General features: G+C 41.5%; 1 protein-coding gene across 1 annotated transcript; it reads left to right on the forward strand.

Moving 5' to 3' along the window:
* The first annotated feature begins 1681 nt into the window (after nucleotides 1-1681).
* Nucleotides 1682-18766, forward strand: gch1 (GTP cyclohydrolase 1). The gene is made up of 6 exons (XM_030415526.1): nucleotides 1682-2229; nucleotides 10144-10253; nucleotides 14542-14597; nucleotides 15873-15904; nucleotides 16040-16124; nucleotides 16354-18766. The coding sequence occupies exons 1-6, from the start codon at nucleotides 1842-1844 to the stop codon at nucleotides 16478-16480; spliced, it is 798 nt and encodes a 265-aa protein (XP_030271386.1). The 5' UTR covers nucleotides 1682-1841; the 3' UTR covers nucleotides 16481-18766.
* The last annotated feature ends 3159 nt before the right edge of the window (nucleotides 18767-21925 follow it).

The raw sequence follows: 21925 nt of genomic DNA on the forward strand, positions 1-21925 counted from the left end.
GAAAAAACAGAGACAGACCAAACACACAGTCGACCTAACAAACTTATAGACAGTGGACAGACAAAAAACAAAAAAACAACAAACAAAAAATAAGACAATACCAAAAGACAAACACCATCGGCGAGTGCGCCTGGCATTCCTTATTACAGGACTGACCAAGGGCAGGTGTAAACATTCAGAAATCCAGTTCCAGACCAGGTAAATTGTTCACGTATGTTATTGAAGGCTCCCAGGTTTTGTAGAATCTGTTGATGGAACCGTTGAGGGTACATCTGATCCTCTCCAGCTTAACATTCTGCATAACGTCCCAAATCCAGTGGTGTGATGGAGAGTAACAGCCTTCCATTTAAATAAAATCAAGCGCCTAGCTAATAAGGAGGAAAAGGCAATGACCCTCTGTAAGTGAACAGGGGGGACAGATCCGGTTGGATCAGAAAACCACCCGATAACAGCAACCAAGGGAGAAGGCGAGATGTTACAAGCATAAGCATTAGAGATGACATCAAAAAAGGAAGACCAGAAAGGAACAAGTTTCGGACAAGACCAGAACATGTGATAGGAGGTAGCCTGGGTCTGTTTACATCTATCGCATATTGGGTCTATGTTTGGAAATATCCTTGCTAATTTGACTTTTGAGAAGTGTAACCTGTGTGACACTTTAAACTGTATTAAGGAATGTCTGGAACATATAGAAGAAGAGTGGACTCTCGTAAGAGCCATATCCCATTCCTCGATACCAACACGTTTTGTTCAGCCAGGTTATCATCACAGATGAACACCACTCGTGACTGTCAAAGCGCAAATGAAATAACAAAGTAAAATAAAAGTAAAACATTTTACTTTGCAGTGGCATTTTAAACGTCACCACCACGGAGCATCTTAACACCACTACTATTGCTATACACATTTTCTTTGAATTTATTAATCAGCAAGTTGTAAACTCAGAGTAAGATAAGTTTATAAATAAAGTCGGCCTGTAAAGAAGGACTAGTGAGCAAATGAGTCTCCGTGTTCATTCAGCCACTTATAAGTGTTTATACGAGATGAAAGCTTTTTATAATTAAACTGTGGGACATTTAACGGCGTATTTTGTGTTATACAAAACGTGTACGTGTGGTGAGCACAGACCTCATTTCAGACATTTAACCAAAAAACCAATTCAAAAACATCGTAGACCTTGAGACGAGGGAACCAATTGTGCAACGTGACAACTGATTTTCAGGTTTTTTGGGACAACACGCTACAACGCTCCGTTGTGATACTTGGATTACGCTGCTGACTACATTTCTAACAGGTAGATAATTAGTAACTGTATCAAAATACATTTATAGAGTTAACCTCCCAACCCTGACCTGGTGGTTTTTGTGCCTAAACCCAACCAGAGCACCAGCACAGTGTTGTGACAAAAGAGAAATAGGATTTGAACCTAAAGAAATTTAAAGTAGACAGACAGACAAACATAAGGAGCACAGATGCAGCTTTTAACTGTGGTGCTACACAGGTAAAAAGTTATGTGTGGAGTTGCACCACATTTACTCCGGTGATCAGGTTTGTCTGTTAACACAGGTGGATCTTCATGTGTCCATGTGTAAGTGAAGGAGTGGTGGCCCCGCCCCCTGGTGCCGATCAGCCAATGGGAGGCCTCCGTGGATTACCCCGCTGTTATAAAGTCTGAGGATGCAGCAGCTGACTGGGAGCGAAAACAACTGAAAGTCAAACGCAAGTGAACTGTCAGAGAAACTGTGAGAAGAGGAGAACCTGGTCCAACAAGTGGTCAGCAGAGAGGGAAGAGGAAGATAGAAGGAGAAAGAAGAAAAAAAAGAGCAGAAGAAGAAGAAGTGATGGATCACTCCAAACAGACACAGTACAGCCAGAACGAGAAGAAAGACGCGGGGGCCAGCAGCTCCGTGCTGAACGGACACTTTGACGGGATGGCGAAGCGGCCTGCCGGCGGCACCGGGCGCGCCGCCACCGCCGCAGCCGCGCAGCCTCCGGGCGCGGAGTCCAGCTCGCACCGGCCGGCCGCCTCGGTGATGGAGAGCTGGAGGGAGGAGCGCACCAGGAGCGTGGAGGACAACGAGATGAGCCTGCCGTCCCTGGCAGCCGCTTACACCACCATCCTGCGGGGGCTCGGGGAGGACCCGCAGCGACAGGGGCTCCTCAAAACCCCCTGGAGGGCCGCCACCGCCATGCAGTTCTTCACCAAGGGCTACCAGGAGAAAATCATCGGTGAGTTTGTTAAATCCACAAAGCCGCTCAGAGGCGGCGGGGATTTGTCAACAGGTGGCAGCTCTGTGTGAGAGGACAGAGGAGAGGAAACAAAACTCAGCCGGGCTTGAGGTAATGTGCCGGGAAGAGCTGATGTGAAAGTTGTGTGGTGGTCACAGAGAAGTGCCTGACTGTAACTGAGTACATTTACTCAAGTATTTCTCCGCATGTCAGAGGGAAACAATGTACTCTCTCCTCCTCCTCCTCATTCATTTGACAGCTGTAGTTAGTACAAAAAAAATAAAGTATTCATTAATTCACCCAACACAAATTATCATGAGGAAAACGTGCCAATGCTTTTAAAAGTAAAGTACTCAATGCAGACTATCATTTAGTCTTTGCATGAGTAGACAATTATTACTCTGACTCATTATGGATTAATGTGCTGATCATTTTCTCCATTAAGCAATTTTGGGGGTTTTTGTGTGTGTGTGTTGTAGAAATCCTGAAAGTAGTGAGAAGTCTCCCATAGTGACCATAGAACCCATAGTGACAAAGTCCAGGCCTCAAAATGATTAAAAACTCTCGGCAATAATTATAACAAATGAACAAATCTTTACATTTGCGACGCTGAAACCATGTAATATGTGTTTTTTAACATGAGTATTCTCAGTCAGTCGTCTCAGTGAACAATCAACAGATGTTTCCAGCTGAACTTGTTTAAACTGTTGTGTGTAACAAAGGATACTTTATGTTTTGTATGTAAAAATCCTGCAACTATTAACTAAAGCTGTTAGGTGTGTGTTGAAAGTGGCATTAAAAGAAAAAAAGCCTCAAGGAAAGCACAAGCAGCTCAGATTTGCAAGCTACTTAAGCACGGTAATTGAGTAAATGTACTTAATTACATTCCACCGCTGGTTTGCACAATAGCGTTTTGCACACCAGTACAATATCATGTATTTGTGTTTGGTGAGATCAGCTCCACCAGCTGCAACATGGAAATGCTGCTCTCACAGTAATGTCCAGTTATCTTATGTAGAGCTGAGGCGATACACCGATTAGCGAACCGGCGGAAACTAATCTGCAGCTTTTTTCATCATCGATTAATCGTTAAGTCATAAATGCCGAACAGCTGTGTGAAGATTTGCTGCTTTTCTCAGTTTTATATGATATTAAAGTGAAGATCATTGGGTCGTCTGTCCGGCAAAACAAGACATTTAAAGGCGTCGCTTTCTGTTATTTCATTGGCCAGCGTAACAGAACACAATATTCAATCAGAAAAGCAATCAACAAATGAATAATCAATGAAAACAATCATTAGTTGCTGGCCTAGTCATGGATTTACAACGCTTTAAAGTTCTATTCGGGTTTTGGACAAAACAAGTCATTGAAGACGTCGCCGTTTGTTTTTTTCTGACATCCTTTAAACTACACGATCCATCGAGGGAATGCTTTCCAGATGAATCCATACAAAGGAGTCATCATTAGTTGCAGCCATCGCCTCGTGGGTCATTTGCACACATTTCTGCTCGACACACACCTCAGACAGATGGAAACTTTGGGATCCTGATTTGAATTTAAGTGGGCATTTTGTGTGAATGAACCGTTTATAGCAACGTTACTGTTAAAAGGATCCAGCAGGAGTGAAGAAGGGAACAGTTTGTCCGAAGCGCCTGCCCTCGCCGCTTTAAGCTTTACTACCATTTCTAACTGTGCCCGTTGCTGTCAAAAGTCAAAATAAAAACAAAAGTGTTTTAAAGATGAGCATCACTGAAATTAGTTTGAGATTGATTTGCTCGAACTAAGCTGACAAAAACGACGCTTCAGAGCTGAAAAAGATCTATAGGAATTTACAACAATGTTCCTTGAAGTTGGATGCAGCCAAACCGGCCTGGTCTGCTGCTCCAGGGCCACTTCCAGGGAGGCTTTGCTGAGTCACGTTCACGTTGGAGTAGAAGCATCCGGAGAGGGGTTGATATGCAGTGTCAGGTCCACATTGGTCGGCTTCTTACTGCCCCGGCTTGCTTCTGGAGTGGCTGGAAACGGGGAGCTGCCCCCTCATCTCCTCCAGAACTCCATCTGGAGGCAGTTTGTCTGTTTGTGGGGGTGGTTGTGTGTTAAGACGCTGTAATGGTAAAGAAAGGAATGCAGAGAAAAAAATGTGAAGGCTCAGAGTGAGCAGAGGTGATGGATGATTCATGTGGTTTGATCCTGAAAGCAGCACAAGAGTTCCACCTTCTTCTAACCTCTGACCAGTGAAGGTGGTGAAGATGATTATGATATCTTCAGTACGCGCGTTTGTGTTGTTCTCCAGGCGGCGCTCGGTCCGCCTGCTGATTGGCTGTTATGGGAGACTCCCCCTTTGACTTGTTGGAAAGCAGAGAACACAAAAAACACATGTAGTCCTCGGAGAGCCTGATGTTTGTCGGAGAGTTGAGAGGTTTTTAGCGAGTGTCATTCTCATTGATCATTGTGCTCACGTGTGTGTGTGTGTGTGTGTGGGGGGGGGGGTCATGGGTTCAGATTGCATCACAGCACGGGCCCAAAATCCTCTTGTCGTCGAGCACATGACCAGTAAAACTGAACGAGAAAAAGTTATGCAGAGATTAAGCAGGAATTCTGAGCCTGTGATATTAAAGGAGCCCCATTACAGATGCAAATCCACTGCGTTCACTTGTGAATGTTTAGTGCGCACGTTTTTTTACTTTTAATAGATTTTTTTCATTTTTTATAAAGCTGTGAAAAATTCCTCTATTTATATATTTGGGCTATAAAATATCAGTAAATAATGAAATAAAATACCGATTAGAAATCCTCAGAATGCAAGTCGATATATTGAAATGGCTTTTTATTTATCCAACCAACCAAATAGCCTATGTCTGATTTACTGTCACTGAAAACAAACAAAAATTATTACTGCCAATTGATTTTCTGTAGATTGACCAAATACAGCACTTCTCACACGGCAGAGTGACACAAAGATGTTCACACAATGAAAAGGAAATCCCCAGCAACAATACACAAGAACTGAGGAGCCCATGAGGCGACGTACACGAATAAAACACAATCATTAATAAAATGCAGAGATAAAAGGCTATTATTAACAGATTACATACAGTAAACAATGTTTTTTTTTATTTAACCTTTATTTATCCAGGAAAATCCCATTGAGATTAAAAACCTCTTTTTCAAGGGAGTCCTGACAAAACATGACATACAAAAACGTTTGACACCACCGGTCAAAACACCTCCATCCCCCACCCGCCCCGAGCATAACACCACCCTCTCTTCTACAAAAAATGACACAGGCCCAATGATCTGAACGCAAAGCTAAATCCCAAAGAAATGCACCTGAATCTCAGAGTATCACAAGACCCAACACGCCCCCCTCCAGCTCCATCAACAACACCCGCCCATGGAGCTGCTGGCACGGACGTAGACTCTCAATCTTGGTGATAATTTTTTCTCAGTTATGATAACATCGTTTTCTCCAATGCACTCGAGTTAATTGCTGAGATCTGGGAACACGATTCCTTCACTGCAAAGTCCAGTTTTTCAAGAAACATGAGCGGACAGACGATCAGACCCAAGCTTTATTCTTTCGCAGTGGTCGCAACAGAAACTTAAAACAGTAGGCCACGGGCCAACAGCAAACATCTGTTGTATTAAGATTCAAAAAACAAGGATCAGAAGTTACCAGAAGTTCCTGGGCAGTGTGGAGCTGCATGCTATGTTCAAATTATGAAAATAATTTATATTTAGGGATCATACATATTTATAGAACATTTTTACGTCACAAAATGTAAACGCATAAACAAGCAATATAGTGTATTTATTTTATTTTATTTCATTTTATTTATTTTCTAGAGATATATGTTGGGCTCAAATTTAACCGTATGGTGACCAGGATTTAGTTACACATTGGGCAGCCCTGTAAGCAAACACATGATCTAAACCACTTGATCGGGAGGTAAAACTGAAAGTAAGAGCACCTGAAATGTTGTAATAATCCCTCATTTGATAAAAAAAAATTGTGTTTGTACACAACTGCAGTGCATTGTGTTTACAACAGGTAATACTGTCACTTTTCACGCCCCTTTTCTGATACAGACACAGATACAATTTACTTAGTATGTGCACTAATGGCACCAAAACAAAACAAAACAAAAACACAGAATTGACCTTTAAGATTTTTACTGTTCCCTCAGTTCAAGCACAGAACAGCCCTGCATTTTAATTACACTTTTTAGCCCTAATACTAACAGCTAAGCTTGTTCACTGGTAGCTCAACACCCAACACCTGCGGTGAACGACTGACATCTGATCAACAGCTGATTCCGTGGTTGCCTAGCAACCAAAAGGCAGCACGGGACATCAGGCAGTCTCCAGATTCAGTCAATAAACGTCTTTTTGAATAAACAGAAACGCAATTTCCTGAGACTCAGCAGATCTGAAAGCATCACGAGCTTTAAATATTATGGGATGTGAAGCCGGGAAGTAAACAGCTGGTTATAAATGTCGTTCAAACACACATTTAATGGCAGGGGTGTACAGGGATGACTCATGAATACATGCCCGGGGTCATGAGTATGTATAGAAAGTGTGTGTCTGCGTTCACACGCACACACACACACACACACACACACACACACACACACACACACACACACAGGAGCTGATGATGAGTAACACTGCCATTACCTGATAGCTGCCTCGTCTTTCTGTCACCCAGGGCGTCTGGACCGGCAGAACTGACAGTTCTCACCAGCTGCCCTTTATGTAGTTATGGTTGACTTAATGTGTTTTCCTTCAAGGTGTGTGTGTGTGTGTGTGTGTGTGTGTGTGAGAGAGAGAGAGAGAGAGAGACAGAGAGAGGTGATGTGTAAGAAGCTGTAATGAGAAGGAGGTGGGTGGATTATATTTCTGGTTTATTACAACTAGCTGAATCTTATTTGTAGTTTAAACGATCTTTTCCATCAGTTATGACATCTTAAACAAAACGGCCATAATTTACATCTTAACATTAATGTATTAAATGCGAAAAACATCAAAAAGGGTTTCTGCTAGTTTTGAACCTGGAAGTAAAGACTTGCTCTCCCTCCAAACTTTGCTCTTGATAACAAAGCTTTCAAACAGTATTACTTTATTAAAGTGAAACTCTCGCCAAAAAGCAACCGAGGCTTTATTTGCGATTGAATATGAGTCAAACCTTCGTGTAAAAGCATATTTACGACGGAAGAGGCACTTTTAAGATTTTCCGTAGTTTCGTTTTGGGGCAAGCTAATTTTCAATGGGGTGCATGGGCACTTTTATGCTAACATCAAAATCGCTATACTAAGAAGGCTCGACAGGTGTAGAGAACCTGGTGATACTACGAGCAAAGTTTCATGTTGTGTCGAGCCTTCTTAGTGTTTTAAAAATAGCGATTTTGGTGCTAGCGTAAAAGTGCCCATGCACCCCATGGAAAATGAGCTTGCCCAAAAACGAAAATACGGTAAATCTTAAAAGTGCCTCTTTCGTCGTAAATATGCTTTTACACGAAGGTTTGGCTCATATTCAATCACAAATAAAGCCTTGGATGCTTTTTGGCGAGAGTTTCACTTTAAGGTGTCAGCCTGAAGGCAAACTGTGTCTAGAGCCAGTTTAACACGTTTGTTAACCAATAACGCCCAATGTACAACCAACAAATAGACTTCAAGGGAAAGTTCAACCCAAAATCAAAAAACACTAGGGCTGAAATCAACCAAAGAAATCCTTGGTCGACCGAAGTTTGAGTGTCATCTTGTTCTGTTATATTCAAGAGAAAGCAGACATCTCTACGGCCGATATCACTGTAGCACCACAGCAGAGTCGACCTATGTGGTTTTTGGTGAAATGTCTCGACAGCCATTGGATGTGTCACCATGTGCAGTGGTGGAATGTAACTGAGTACATTTTCTCAAGTTAAAAACTATGTTAAATATGATTTGAAGGTACTTGTACTTCGCTTGAGTCGTTCCACGTTATGTTATATTGTGCTTCTTAATCCACTACATTTATGCGACAACTTCAGTGTCACGATTGAAACAAAAATGGGACCCAAACACAAGGCACACAGTCAGGAAGGTAACTAAACAAAAAGCGAGCTGTAATAAAGAAAGATGAAATCCAAACTTTCATAAAATAAAAATCGTGATCGTGTCAAATGAGCTGTCAAATGTCTGTTTTTATTTAAAACAATATGACGTATGTGAGGACTGCGAGTCAGAATAGCCAGAAATGCATGCTGGCTTTCATACGGCAAAATGCGTCCGTATGTAGTTGGACATCCTGGTATTTTTGGCCTATTGCATTTCAATTCATTCTTATTGGGACATATTAAATCTTTTTTTGGCACACTTAATAGTATGGTAGTGGTATGGTAACATACAATATAAACAGACGGAGATAGAGCGTGAGATGATTGATAAATAAATACAGAAGAGCTGTACAGGAAGGTGTAAAAAAGATGAAAAATATAACCAACTTATAAATGATGATGTATTTTTAAGTAGGTAAATTGGCTTCAGCAGCAGCAATATCAGTGCTCAGTGAACAATCCAGTAATAATATCTATAGCATTTTTCAACGGACCGTTCTGCATGATCAGTATTTTTATCTTGAAGTAAAGAGCACCACTGTGCACGATGCAGCTTCACAGAACTGTTAGCATGGTTGTCACGGCGATTGATAAAGTATTGGCAAAGTGCGTTTAAAGAAACAGACTGAATGAGCATTGATCACAGGTTTTGAGCTCGTTAAATGTTTAAATGTGATGAACCAGAAACGGCAGAACAATCAGAGGAGAGATTAATCACAGTAACTGACCTGAAATGAATACTGATGAATCTCGGCCTGGTCTGAGTCAAAAATCAAATCAGACAGTCAAAAGCTAACGCACTCATGGTTTCTCGTTCAGAGGAGATGCGAACTGTCCCAAAGCAGAATATCTCATCTGCAGTGAAAAAGCTGTCAAAAGTCCCAAATGAGATTGAGAGACAAAGCGTCAGTGTTTATGTGATGGTGGGGAAGATGTCATCAAACTGTGTCATAATAAGACGAACAAAAATGGTAAAAAACAAAACAAAACAAAACAAAACAGATTTTCAGAGCGTCTGAATGTGTCGATCTTCTACCTGTTACCCTGTTTACAACAAGCAGCAGACACTGAAGCAAAAAGTCAGTCTGCTGTGTGTTGTTACGTTGACCTCACCCCTCCTCGCCTCCTCTCCCTCTAACAGATAGCCAGTCAGGAAATTAAAAACTGCCACAGTGAGAGCGAGAGACGCCTGCATTGTCACAAACAGATAAAGCGCTTTATTGAACCCAAGGCAACTGAAAAATGCAATAAAGCAACAACAGGAAGGCGTGTATGGAAGCAGGGCTATAATTAGACGGTGATGTTTGCTGGGGGAGAAACACCGAAGTTGGTGATTTCCCCCGGTGGTTTCCATCTGTCTGTCCTCGAGGGGACAGAAAGTGACGAATAATGCTTTTTATACAGAGCTTAACGCTGGCAAAGGACATAAAATCAGGATATTTTGCACATAACTGTATTAAGGACAAATAGTGATTTAAATCAAATCAGAATCATTAACAGGTTTATTGCCTAAAAGGTTTGAAATTGTTGTATTTTGGTGCATAACAGTTACAATAAAATCTGAAAAAGACCATAATATCAATGTAAAACAGTCCTTTAGAATGAAAATATATTAGATATATGTTTTAAATTCAAAATGATGAAACTTGCTACATATCTTTTTTCCGAATTTCATGAATAAAAAAGCTGTTTCTTGAAGAAACAAGTAGATTTAATGAATGAATGAATGCAAAAGGTAGATGACTGTGAGTATGTGAATCTGTACATTTAAAAAATTAGATGATTATGTATTATAATATTGATGTTTGTCTCCGCAGACGTGCTGAACGACGCCATCTTCGACGAAGACCATGACGAGATGGTGATCGTCAAAGACATCGACATGTTCTCCATGTGTGAACATCACCTGGTGCCCATCTTTGGCAGGGTGAGAGAAACACACGCACACAAAAACAAGAAGTAAACACACACACGTGCTGGGATTCATCTGTACATCATAGCAGAAGCACGTTGCTCCGGTTTCAGTCAGGAATGAGTGAGTTTTGAGAGAAATGAAATCAGGTGGAGCAAATAAAATGAACTGAGAAGAACATTTATTCCATCACGGACAGATGAGTTCACTTGAACACGATGATATAATTGGTGGAAGAGGCTGGGTACCAATTTTTATGTAGGTGACCTGTGTTTGACTTGTTAGCGGTCATCAGATGTTTGTGCAAGCAGTGTTAGAGTAACAACATTGACTGAAACAACCCCAGTGAGCACCAGCTAGGATTTCAGTGTTGATTTATAGTTGAAAAGCGAGTGACTGACTCTAAACTAGGGGTCGAACGATATGGCTTTTCCGGGGCAGGTACTGATGCTGATTATAAGTAATCAAGAAGTCTGAAAACTGATATTTGGGACTGATATTTTGACTGATCGTTTGTGGTAAAAAAAAAAAAAAAAAAAGATACAGAACCAGTGATGTACACGTACAATTTACACAAGTGTCGGAAAATGCTGAATATCGGCCTGATAATCGGCCAGGGCGAATGATGGGTTGAGACCAGTGGGTCTTAAAAACACACATTTTTGTTAGCATTTGAATAATTTGTTCAGTTGTAGGTTGAATGAGAGACAATTTTGATAAGTGTGAAGGTTTCTATCCAAATTAGTATTGCACCGGTACTGTAGGTGAAACGTGGTCTACACGTCTCTACGTGTTTTCAACTTATTGAATGTTTTTTTTTTAATAAAACATCATAAACATGAGCCTCACTCAAGACGGAAGGATACTGCGCTCAGTGGAGCATATCCCTCCGGCAAGGGCTCAACAGTCCCCTTTAATTTAATCAAGCCTAATCCAATATCAAATAAACACTTCAATCAGCTTGATCTGGATTTGGATTTGGATCTGCATCAAATTGTACCAGCCACCTAAATACAGCTGATTTCTTTCATTAAGATCCGTGAATTGTTCCCTGAGAAATTAAGGAAAGCGTCAAAAGAACGCACAGTCTCTCAAATGTTAAAGAAAGTGAGAAAATATATCAGGATCTGCACCAAAAGTTAACAGGGTCTATTCTGGGCTGAGACCCATCCCCGTTCCAAGTTTCGTGTAAATCCAATCAGTAGCTTTTGTTCAGTCCTGCTGACAAACCAACAAACCAACGGCCACTGCTTTGCTTTCTGTTAAAATCATTACGAGGGATACTTTTTTTTTAACCATCTCCTTATAGGAAGCTGCAAGTATTCATAGTTTTGTACAAAAACCTCGTACAGACATGGAATCAGATGTGTATCTTAGATAAACCCAGTCTCCATTTGACGTTAATCTGGAGGCCGCGGGTCTGAACAACAGACAGGCAACATGAAAAACAATGAGATTAGCTGAGATCTGTTTATCCTGCCCTTGTTTTCTGTTTCTTTAGCCTCCCCTTTGCTCCTTTGACATCACTACTCTCCACTAAAATGCAATTGGCTTCTTCCCTCTTTCTCATTTTTCTTCCTCCGCTTCCCGTATCCCTCCATCTTTGCCTGCAGGTGCATGTCGTTTAAGACAATAGAGGTTGGCAGCTGATCCTTTTCCACTGGTGTAAATGGGCCCTGATGACAGCAGTGAATCACACAAACATTTACCGCACCTCCTGTGTGTGTGTGTGTGTGTGTGTGTGTGTGTGTGTGTGTGGTGTCCATCAGGTGGCTGTGTGTGTCCCTAAACCGCCTCCCTCCCCTCGTTATCGTCAGCAGCGTCGCCTCTTATCCAGCCTCTCTCATCTGTCCCTCTGTCTGTCCGTCTCTCAGTGAGTCACCGCACAGACAGAGGACTCCTCCTCCTCCTCCTCCTCCTCCTCTATTGTTGGTTGGATGGCGTGCAGGTAGCCACTAGCTGTTTGATAAATTGTTTCAGCGTCTGGCACACAAGGGCTAAGGTGTTATTTACTTTGAGATCAGCAGCGCGGCTCGTATATTAACAGCTTTAGGGGAACAAACATCTGTCATTTGGTCCCATATTCAGTCTTTTGAGCTGTCAGTCCCCTCTAGTCACATTCTCTCCCTGTCAGCGTTCCTCTTCAAACAGGGAATGGTAGAGGTAGAGGAAGAGGGCAGAGGTGGTTATTTCCATCGCAACCAGACTGCCGTTCTGGCAAGATCAACATGACTCGCATGGATTAGGAAGTTCTTCTTTGGGTATTGGTCAAACTGTAACCTGTACTGTACACAAGACAACTTCTCTGCTAAACTCTCCCCCTCTGCACTAGCCGGTAAACACCATTCTGCTTTGAACATTAGATTTCTATAGAGGATGTAGATACCAGATGGAGCGACGTGCAGTAGAGTTTCCCCCGCTGACTCCGCCCGCGAGCCCCTGCTCGGCCCACAGACTTTACATTGTGATGACGTCACAGATTAATAAATCTCTTTTCTCAGCTTATCGAAATAAAAAAAAAAAAATGTCCCCATTTGCACTTTTTGGTTTGCCGTCAACATTTTTTTAAGAATTGTGGTTTATGGGGACATTTTTCTAGTATCTGACACTGACTGTCTTCTGTCGGGAAAAGCCTAAAAAAGAATGAAAAGACACGATTGCAAATGTTCCTCTTTTTCCACCTCGCAGCACCAGTAGCATCCTTTCCCTGTCTCTTCACCATGTTGACAGTTGAAGAGCGCTCTGTGCGCCTATTGGTGCAGCAAGGATTAGGAAACTTCCAGTGTGGTCATGTTGTCTTTAGTTTGAGTCCTTCTGTAGACTTTTGTTTTTGTTTTGGGGGATTATAAAGATGCCTTTACGAATAATTTACAAATGTTAGATGTAAAAAAAAAGATGCAAAAAAATCCCAAATATTTTCATTTAATTGAATGACATAGGCACGAGAAACATAGGTCAGGCTATCACTTGACGGATCCAAGTCCGATTTTTGTATTTTTTGCTCTGTTTTGGTCTCCACACCCTCCCTGAGAAACATATCTCTCTGTTTAGCTGCTAAATGTTTCGCTCTCTTCACTTACAGCGCCGATTCTTCCTGCCGTGTGTTTCCTCTCATTCTTCGTGTGGTGTTTTTTATTTTTCGTCGCGCACAGCATGTGCCAGTAAATACAAATAACGTGAGCGGGCGAGTGAAAAAGCCGCCGTCACAGTCAGAGCGTTTGATGTCGATATGTCAGGCTGCCGCGGCACAGAGGGAGGGACGGGAAGAAAAAGGGGGAAAAGAGATCTTTGCACGCTTGTTGCCGCTGCCCTTTCTCTCGTCTTGTCAACAAATTGTGTTTGACATTTGAGTGGAGCGCATGTGTGTGTCTGTTTGTGTGTGTGTGTGTGCAAGAGAATTAGAGCCTCCAGACATCCACAGCCGTGATTCTCCAGCTGATGACTCCATTTCTTCCTGCTCTCGTCTGTTGCTCATCCACCTGCTCTGCTCTCGTCTTTTATTCTTGTCCTCTTGCGTTCCGCCATACGCGTCCGCCTGACGGTTAACTCAAAACTCATTCTGGTAAACTCACAGTCACTGTACCTGAGCGGTCATCTCGCACTACAAGAGCTTATAAGTTAAAGTACATTTCCAGGAAAAACACCAGCATGTGTTTTGTTGAAATGTATTTCGTTACTGTTTTCGATAACAGGATATATTTTTTTGTTTTATTGCTGCACACCAAAAGTTCCTGGGAGAATAGATTAAAAACAGCCACATGGTATCAGTTTTTATGAGTAAACCAGTTGCTCATAAATAATTCAGGGTACAGGAATAAATATTGGTATGTTTCGTACAAGTTTTGTGCTCGTTTGGAGTGTTTATTTTGGCGTTTCCTCAGAGCTCCGACTGGACTTCTGTTGATTATCATGAAGCTGTACTAGCTCTGTGGAATTAGAGCATTTGTGATAACTGAAGGGAGACAATGTGCTGATGTATGTAGATTTTAGGGTTTAGTGTTTTGGTCAAAAAAACAGATTGCACTTGTTTTGACAGATATTGTGATGGTGAGCCACGATTAGTGAGAATGAACATATTTCATTCTAACTGTTTTTTTTCTTCCTGACGGGAACCTCCATCAGTGCTGCAGAACACATGAGCAGATTTTACTTGCACGGTTTTGGTTGCTCACGCTTAATTGCTGAATGTGTACGTAGTGTTCTCTGGCCATTTATCCACCCTGGCTACAATAAAAGAAGCGTATTCGCCCAACATTGTTCTGTTGTGTTTTTATATTTGGTCCTGATTTTACTCTTCGTGCAGGTTCACATCGGTTACCTCCCCAACAAGAGAGTTCTGGGTCTCAGCAAGCTCGCCAGGTAAGTGAATTCACTGTGTGTGTGTTGGTGTGTGTGTGTGTGTCCTCCCAGTGTTTAATTGGCCAACTTACTGTAGATGTGTGCATGTGTGTGTCAGAGAGAGAGCTAGTGTGTATTTAAGCTGATTATTAAAAGGTGTGTGTGTGTGTGTGTTTGTTTGTGTGCTGGTGAAGAATCTGATCCCACTGACCCCAATACCTTCAGGCTTATATTAACACCTAACACCCCACACTAACGCAGTGGACGTACACACTCGCATTGTGATGAGAAACGGCTGAAACATTCACATTTTCAAGACACGAATCAAGCCTTTGGGTTGTTGTCAGGTGTAGCCTGTTGCAGCTTTCTGCTACACACCGGCCGGCGCTGATTAGAAAGCTATAAAACTTGAAGAACTGGGAGCAAGCAAAGGAATAATTTCACGGGAAACTGTAGTTTCACTCAACGTCTTACTTTTGAGGTTTTTTGGCTGAGATCTGGAGATTTGGCAGACGTCAGATGGAGCAAGAAAATGTCTCTTTGTAATAAAAATAACAATAATTGTAATACTAACTTTATTCATGTAGCACTCATCAAATTACAACGCGTCAGCTTTTGATGAGTTGGGAATGAGACTCGAAAATCATCTTTTTTTTTTGCAGATAACATCTTTTAAAATGAGAAAACGGAGCTGGCCAGCCTGATCTCCTCCAGCAGCTCATTCCAAAGTTGATCAGTGTAGATTCAGATGACCTTCACGTATCTGAGATTATTCTTTACAACGAGGTTTTCCAGACAAGACAATTGCAGCAGCAAGTACTGGAAGAACAGGACTAATAATGTAGTGGAGTTATTGTTTGGGAGGGACCCTTCTTTTTAAAGTGTCATTAACACTGAAGACATTTTTTTGAGAGCAACATTCATGCGCAGCTTCCCCCTCCTACATTATCATCTTTGAAGCACATTTTTGCCGTTTTTGTCTGGAGCTGTCCTTCCCTCTATGTAGGGACAGTGCGTGCTGCCTCTCCTCGTGCTGCAGGTTTGGTCTTGTGACATTTTCTTGGAGGTGAATGAGATCAAATTTGTCCAAAGTGGTTCTGCTCACAGAGAAGAGCAACAGGTTGGAGGTGAAGACCGGGTCGTTTCTGTGGACCTGATAGTTTTCCTTCTGTTCTGTCAGCAGACCAGGAAACAGCTTAAGAATTATCATCGTTCATATTTATTTTGGTGCCTTGAAACGGGTTAACTGTGTTGCAGCAAGGATGCATTACTAAGTCTTTCTTTTCTCTCACACAGGATTGTTGAAATCTACAGCCGTCGACTACAAGGTACCTTTCGAAAGTCTGCTGTCACACACACACACACTTGTGACTATGATGTTTCTGTGCAGAGTTCAGCGTTTTCATTCTGTCAGTGCTGTTTGTTCTATCCAGCCTGCTTCATGTTTGTCCGTCTGTCCACAGTTCAGGAGAGGTTGACCAAACAAATCGCCGTGGCAATCACTGAGGCCCTGCAGCCCACTGGGGTCGGCGTAGTCATCGAGGCAACGTACGTTTATATCTGTTAACCGTCCTCCACCTCCTTTCCATTACTACTTCAGTTTGATTTACTTCTTCTGATTGTGTTTCCTCACTTCCCCTCTCCTCTCATTTTGTCTACCCTCTCCTTGTTTCCTTTCCTTTGCCTCTCTCACTGTCCTTTTATTATTCTCACATCTTTACCGTCCCTTCACGCCCTCGCCTTCTGTTGTTTAACCCCCCTCTCCTCCTCTCTGCAGTCACATGTGCATGGTGATGCGAGGCGTTCAGAAGATGAACAGTAAAACTGTCACCAGCACCATGTTGGGAGTTTTCAGGGAAGATCCAAAAACCCGGGACGAGTTTCTGACACTGATCAGGAGCTGAGGAGGATGAAGCTCCTCCTCTTCCTCCTCCTCCTCCTGTTGCCTGAGGTTACCTCCACCCGTGTGTGTGTGTGTGTATGAGTGTGTGTTTTCATCCCACCAAAGGCAGTGACAGAGTGTTTACTGTCTTTTCAGTCCGACTCTTTCAATTCATCAGATAAGGGGAAGCGTTACCACGGCGACATGTTGTTTACTCTCAGACAGGACAGACTTTAACCGTGTTTGTCCACGTCTGATCTCTGTGCTCATTAATCAAATATGAGTATATCCAACCATGGAACAAAAGAAGCAGAGTTTAAAGGCCTTTTTAAATCAATAAATCGAAAGTGTCACCAATAATTAACACAAAAATAAAGATTTGTGAGAACATTTTGAGAAATGACGACAAGCATAGGATTTACGGTGAGGCTTTTTTTCCGAGCTCAATTATGTACAATAAAAGCACAGAATGTCTTTATTCAATGCTGTAAATCCTCAAAACAGAGCATCTTATAAATGAATAAAAGGCGTGCAGGTCTACAAAGCATTTTAGTGCTAACACCATCTACCGATTCTGAGGGAAGTTAGAGGTAATCTCTTGAGGAGAAACTCAGGACTCCGCTGATGAGAAGATACCAATAATGTTGAAACAGCTGATTAACTGATTAGTTGACTGACAGAAAATGAATTATTGAGCTGTCTGAAGCTCAGCTATGATACGATGCGATGCAACGCGATACGACACGATACGATACGATGCGATGCGATGCGATGCGATGCGATGCGATGCGATGCGATGCGATGCGATAAGACACGAAACGACACGATACGAGATATGCTTTGTTAATCCTCCAGGGGGGAAACTGAATGAACTTAAAGCACATCATATGCATTTCTACCTAAACAAAACACAACTACGAGTCCAAGCGACTAAAGCAAACAAAAACGTTGTATGCAAACAAATAGGCACCAGCGTATTTCATGCTTATAATACAAATGATATGCCATATAAAAGCTGAGATTCTATAAGGCCACAAATTAAAAAAAAAAAAAAAAACTGCCATATTTAGATGGAATGACCTTAACATAAGTAATCTAAAATGGCACTTTTGGCGTTTCCGCCTAAATATGTCTCGACTTGAAACACTTTGCTCTGCTTCATTTTATTAGAACCAATCCTGACAGAATTTTATTCATGCTGTGCCCCAACTTAATTTTACTCTGCCCCTGTAAGATCTATACCGATGCTTACACCTTTGCAGAAATCTCACAAGTGTTACCCTTACTCGGAATTGTGATAGTTCTTAAAACATTAATTGAGCACAAATGCCTAAACATTTGCAGACTGCAGCTCTGAAATTTAAGTATTTTCGGTATAGAATTAGATATCGTCAGGGGTCAGACCGTCACTCGGACAAAACAAGCCATTTAAGGAAGTCACTCTAGGAAATTATGATAAAATAAAGACTCAACAACTAATCGATCAGATGGAAAAGAGAACTGATAGATCACATACGTTTTTCTCCACAGAAAATCCTTTTGATTTTAATCTTTTTACGATCATGTTTCTGTGATGAACCAGACTTTAACACTCTGTCACACCTTAAAACCACCAGTTTACACACATCCTCTTCTTTTATTCAGGACTCCAGCTGAGATAACATTTTTTTTTTTTAAACCAAAATTCACAAAACAAAAGATAGATTAGATATCAAATATGACGGAACATGTAGTTCAAAGTCATCAGGGGAAATATGAGCTAAACGCAGCTTGAAAAAAACTGTTTTCTCGGTTTTACAATATTTTTTGTCTTTGTCTTCGTCTTATTCGTGTTATTATGATCCTGTGAAGGATCCGCCTGTATGTGCCAACTCACCTCTCGATTAAAACCAAAACAACAACTTCATGGTTCACGCTGAGCTACAAACTCACCGCCGTCTGAATACAAACTGAACATTTTGATTTCCACGAGAGGTGAATGAAAAGTGTGTATGATAGAGTGTGTGTGTTTTGTGACTTTGTGTTTACTCATGTAGCATATTTTGGCATTTCAATATGTCATCATGTTCCCAGACTGACTGTGGGAAGTATTAACTTGTGCAATGTGGTGACTGGAGTCGTGTGTGTGTGTGTGTGTGTGTGCGTTGGAGGGAAGTTGAGCACTAACAAACGGCTCTGATGTTGTTTTTTGTGGCCTTGTTGAGATGGACTGCCTGTTCTTTGGCCCCTTCACCACCATTATCACTTTATGTACTGTGTTCATTTCAAATACTTTTTAATCAAAGAAAATAAATCTATGTGACGGCGATGACTGTGTGTTTCTTTATAGAACTGACAGGTGTGTTCACTTCATTAAAAACAGGTGAAGCTCTCATTGGTAGAACCCAGCATCCATGCAATGTCGGCAGAACAGGAAGTACGAAAACAATGTTATTTTGATTCAAAGATAGTTGGCCTCATAATTACAACATATAAACAACCAAAGGTTGTTTTTTTTTTCAATAAAAATGTGTACATTTTGTTCTTGTGCATGTACAGCATCTTGGAAGTTGAAAAAGTCAGAGTCCAGACCAACAGAAGTTCCTCTCTCCCACAGAAAACACAGCTCCTCAAACGCCTTGTCAGTAGCCCCGCCTTTAATTCTGTGACTTTGTGACCTCACACTAGTCATCATGCATAGGGTCTAGTTTGGCACATAAGAATGTATTAACACAGCTGCTCTGTTGTTTTTAGTGGTGCTGGGTCAGGCTTGTGTGAGCTGACCAATCAGAGCAGACTGGGTATTCAGGAGGGGGCCTTAAAGAGACAGGAGCTAAACAGAAACAGAGACAATTGATCTGTTTTTTGAGCACTGAAGCATGTAAATGTATTTAGTAGTAAACCAAAATGAAATGATGGACCTGAAAATGAACATTATATGTCTCCTTCAAATTTTGAGGTAAAAAAATACGCTGTGACAGGTGAAAGTTCTGCATTCAAAATCTTACTTCCCTCAAAAATGTAAATTCAGTCATTATTTACTCGCCGCCATGCCGAAGGAAAGTCAAGTGAAGTTTTGTAGTCCACAAAACATTTCTGAAGTAAATGGAGGCTTGTTTAAAAAACGTTAAAAACAAATTTAAAAATACATGAAATGGCTCTGTACAACTCGTCCAAGTCTCCAGAAGTCTAGGGATCCAAAAATGATGTGAAAAGACGTAATTTACACCCTTTTTTTTTAAGCTGAAAACTTCAATGTGGCTGCTAAGCTAAAAGTTTTAACATGCACCCACTTCAGGCAGGTTGCACGCTAACAAGACTGACAACGCGTCAATGGTGTGTACCCGATTTATTCAACTGGCTGAATCTCGGCCTTTGGATTGTGAGTTCTATTTGTTGGAAAGCACCAAAAACCTCTTTAATTCATTTAAATGTTATACTTGATTCTTTTTCAAATGTGAAAACCAGTAAACAAAGCTGAGAAAAAAAGTCATGTTTAAACATTTCATTTCTGAGCTTTACGGGGAAAGAAAGCTTAAAGTCGAGCCACTTGGTAGTTTCTTTTTTTTTTTTTAAATCTGGCCCCTCTTCAAAACTAGTTGAACAAGCTTGGTGTATATAACGTCTTTTTAAATCATTTTGCCAAAACAAAGATATCTGTGTACGTCTGGAAGAGCCTGGCGATGTCACAATTCAGATCAAGTATCTACTCTGGAAAACACGAGTAATAGCTGCACGTGACACCGGCCTTGCTGCATTCATGGCTGTAGAATGTAATAAATCACTAGAGAAGGCTGTCAGACATCCCGCAGGTAGCTGTGGAGGACGAGGACAGTCCGCCCTGTATCCAACCCAGTACGGACTCAAATATTTTGATGGGATATTTTTCATGTTTCTGCTGTCTGGAGAATACAGTGCTGTCCGTCTGAGACAGGTAAGCAGGTTTAACATACCAACAACTGTCAACTTAGACCGGAGGCACATCGCACAACTGCCAAACACGCCCAGCTGAACAGCTCCACCCCACAAGTTCAGCTAGTCCACAAAAATGCCAACCCGGTGGAATGGGAAAGGTAAATTTATGAAAACCCAAAAACTGCAGGGAGTGGAGGATCGGCCTAGTTGATCTGATTATGTTTGTTTTTAAAACAAGTCCCCATTGACTTCAATTATTAAAGTCAAACTCTCGCCAAAAAGCAACCGAGGCTTTATTTGTGATTGAATATGCGTCAAACCTTCGTGTAAATGCATAATTATGACGAAAGAGGCACTTTTAAGATTTACTGTAGTTTGGCTTTTGGGCAACCTAATTTTCAATGGGGTGCAGGGGCACTTTTACGCTAGCATCAAAATCGCTATTTTTAAAACACTAAGAAGGCTCGACACAACATGAAACTTTGCTCGTAGTATCACCAGGCTCTCTACACATGAACACGAGCATTGAGAACGTTGTTTGTGTACACAGAGTTTACTAAAAAGGTTTTTGGACAACTCACATTAGCAGTAGCACCTCTGGCGCGCCGCCGTCATGGCAGACAAAAAGTGTCAATCCCAGAGTGCGACCTAACAGGTAGGAGGTCCACCATTAGTCTCCTGCCTGTTAGGTCGCACTCGGGGATTGACACTTTTTGTCTGCCTTGACGGCGGCGCTCCAGAGATCCAGCTCCGACGGTGAGTAGTTCAAAAACCTTCTTTGTGACCCTCGATGATTTACAAGACAATAACTGTCAGCTAATCTGACTTTCTGAAGACTCTTTCCATCAATTCGAAGAGAATCGCCCCTCAACTCAATTTCTGACATGTTTAATTCCCACGTGACTCTTCACATCTTCAATTTTGAGTGAACTTTGAGTTAAAGTATTACTATGAGAGTTTACTCAACGTTCCAAAAGTATCATAAAGTACTTATCATGCGAAAAGGCCCATTATAGCGTATATTGTATAATTATAATTAGCAACGCATTATTGTGTTTATAAGTTTAATGCTGCAGGTGGTAAAGGCGGGGCTCTTTTCCGTTACAAAAAATGTATGTATGGGTAGACAACCTGCAACATTACATGAGAATTGGTTTATAATTTGTATGAGTATGTATTAGTATTCCAAATCATCTGGGTAAAGTTATCAAATAAATGTACTGGAGTAATTCTGATATCTGCTTCCAAATCGCAGGGCAGTAGAAGTGTAAAGTAGCGTGAAATGGAAATACTCAAGCCAAGTACTAGTGTGGCAAAACTGTACTTAAGGGCGGTACACTTGAGCAACTGTGCCTAGTTACATCATTTATTTGTTGACAGTTCAGTAGGTATTTTCTCCATGTGGAAGATTCAGCACCAACTTCAGAAGAACCGGTCACAATGAGCACTGAGCTTCAACCTCATCGTCATCCCCTCCAGCATGTTTCACCACAGAGGCAGAGACGTTTGTCCGTCAACAGATCAGCGGGCCAGCTATTGAGTTTATGTCAAAAATGGCGAGCAGCTCCTTTCA

This window comes from Sparus aurata, chromosome 4 (genome assembly GCF_900880675.1).
Source record: "Sparus aurata chromosome 4, fSpaAur1.1, whole genome shotgun sequence".
NCBI lineage: Eukaryota > Metazoa > Chordata > Actinopteri > Spariformes > Sparidae > Sparus > Sparus aurata.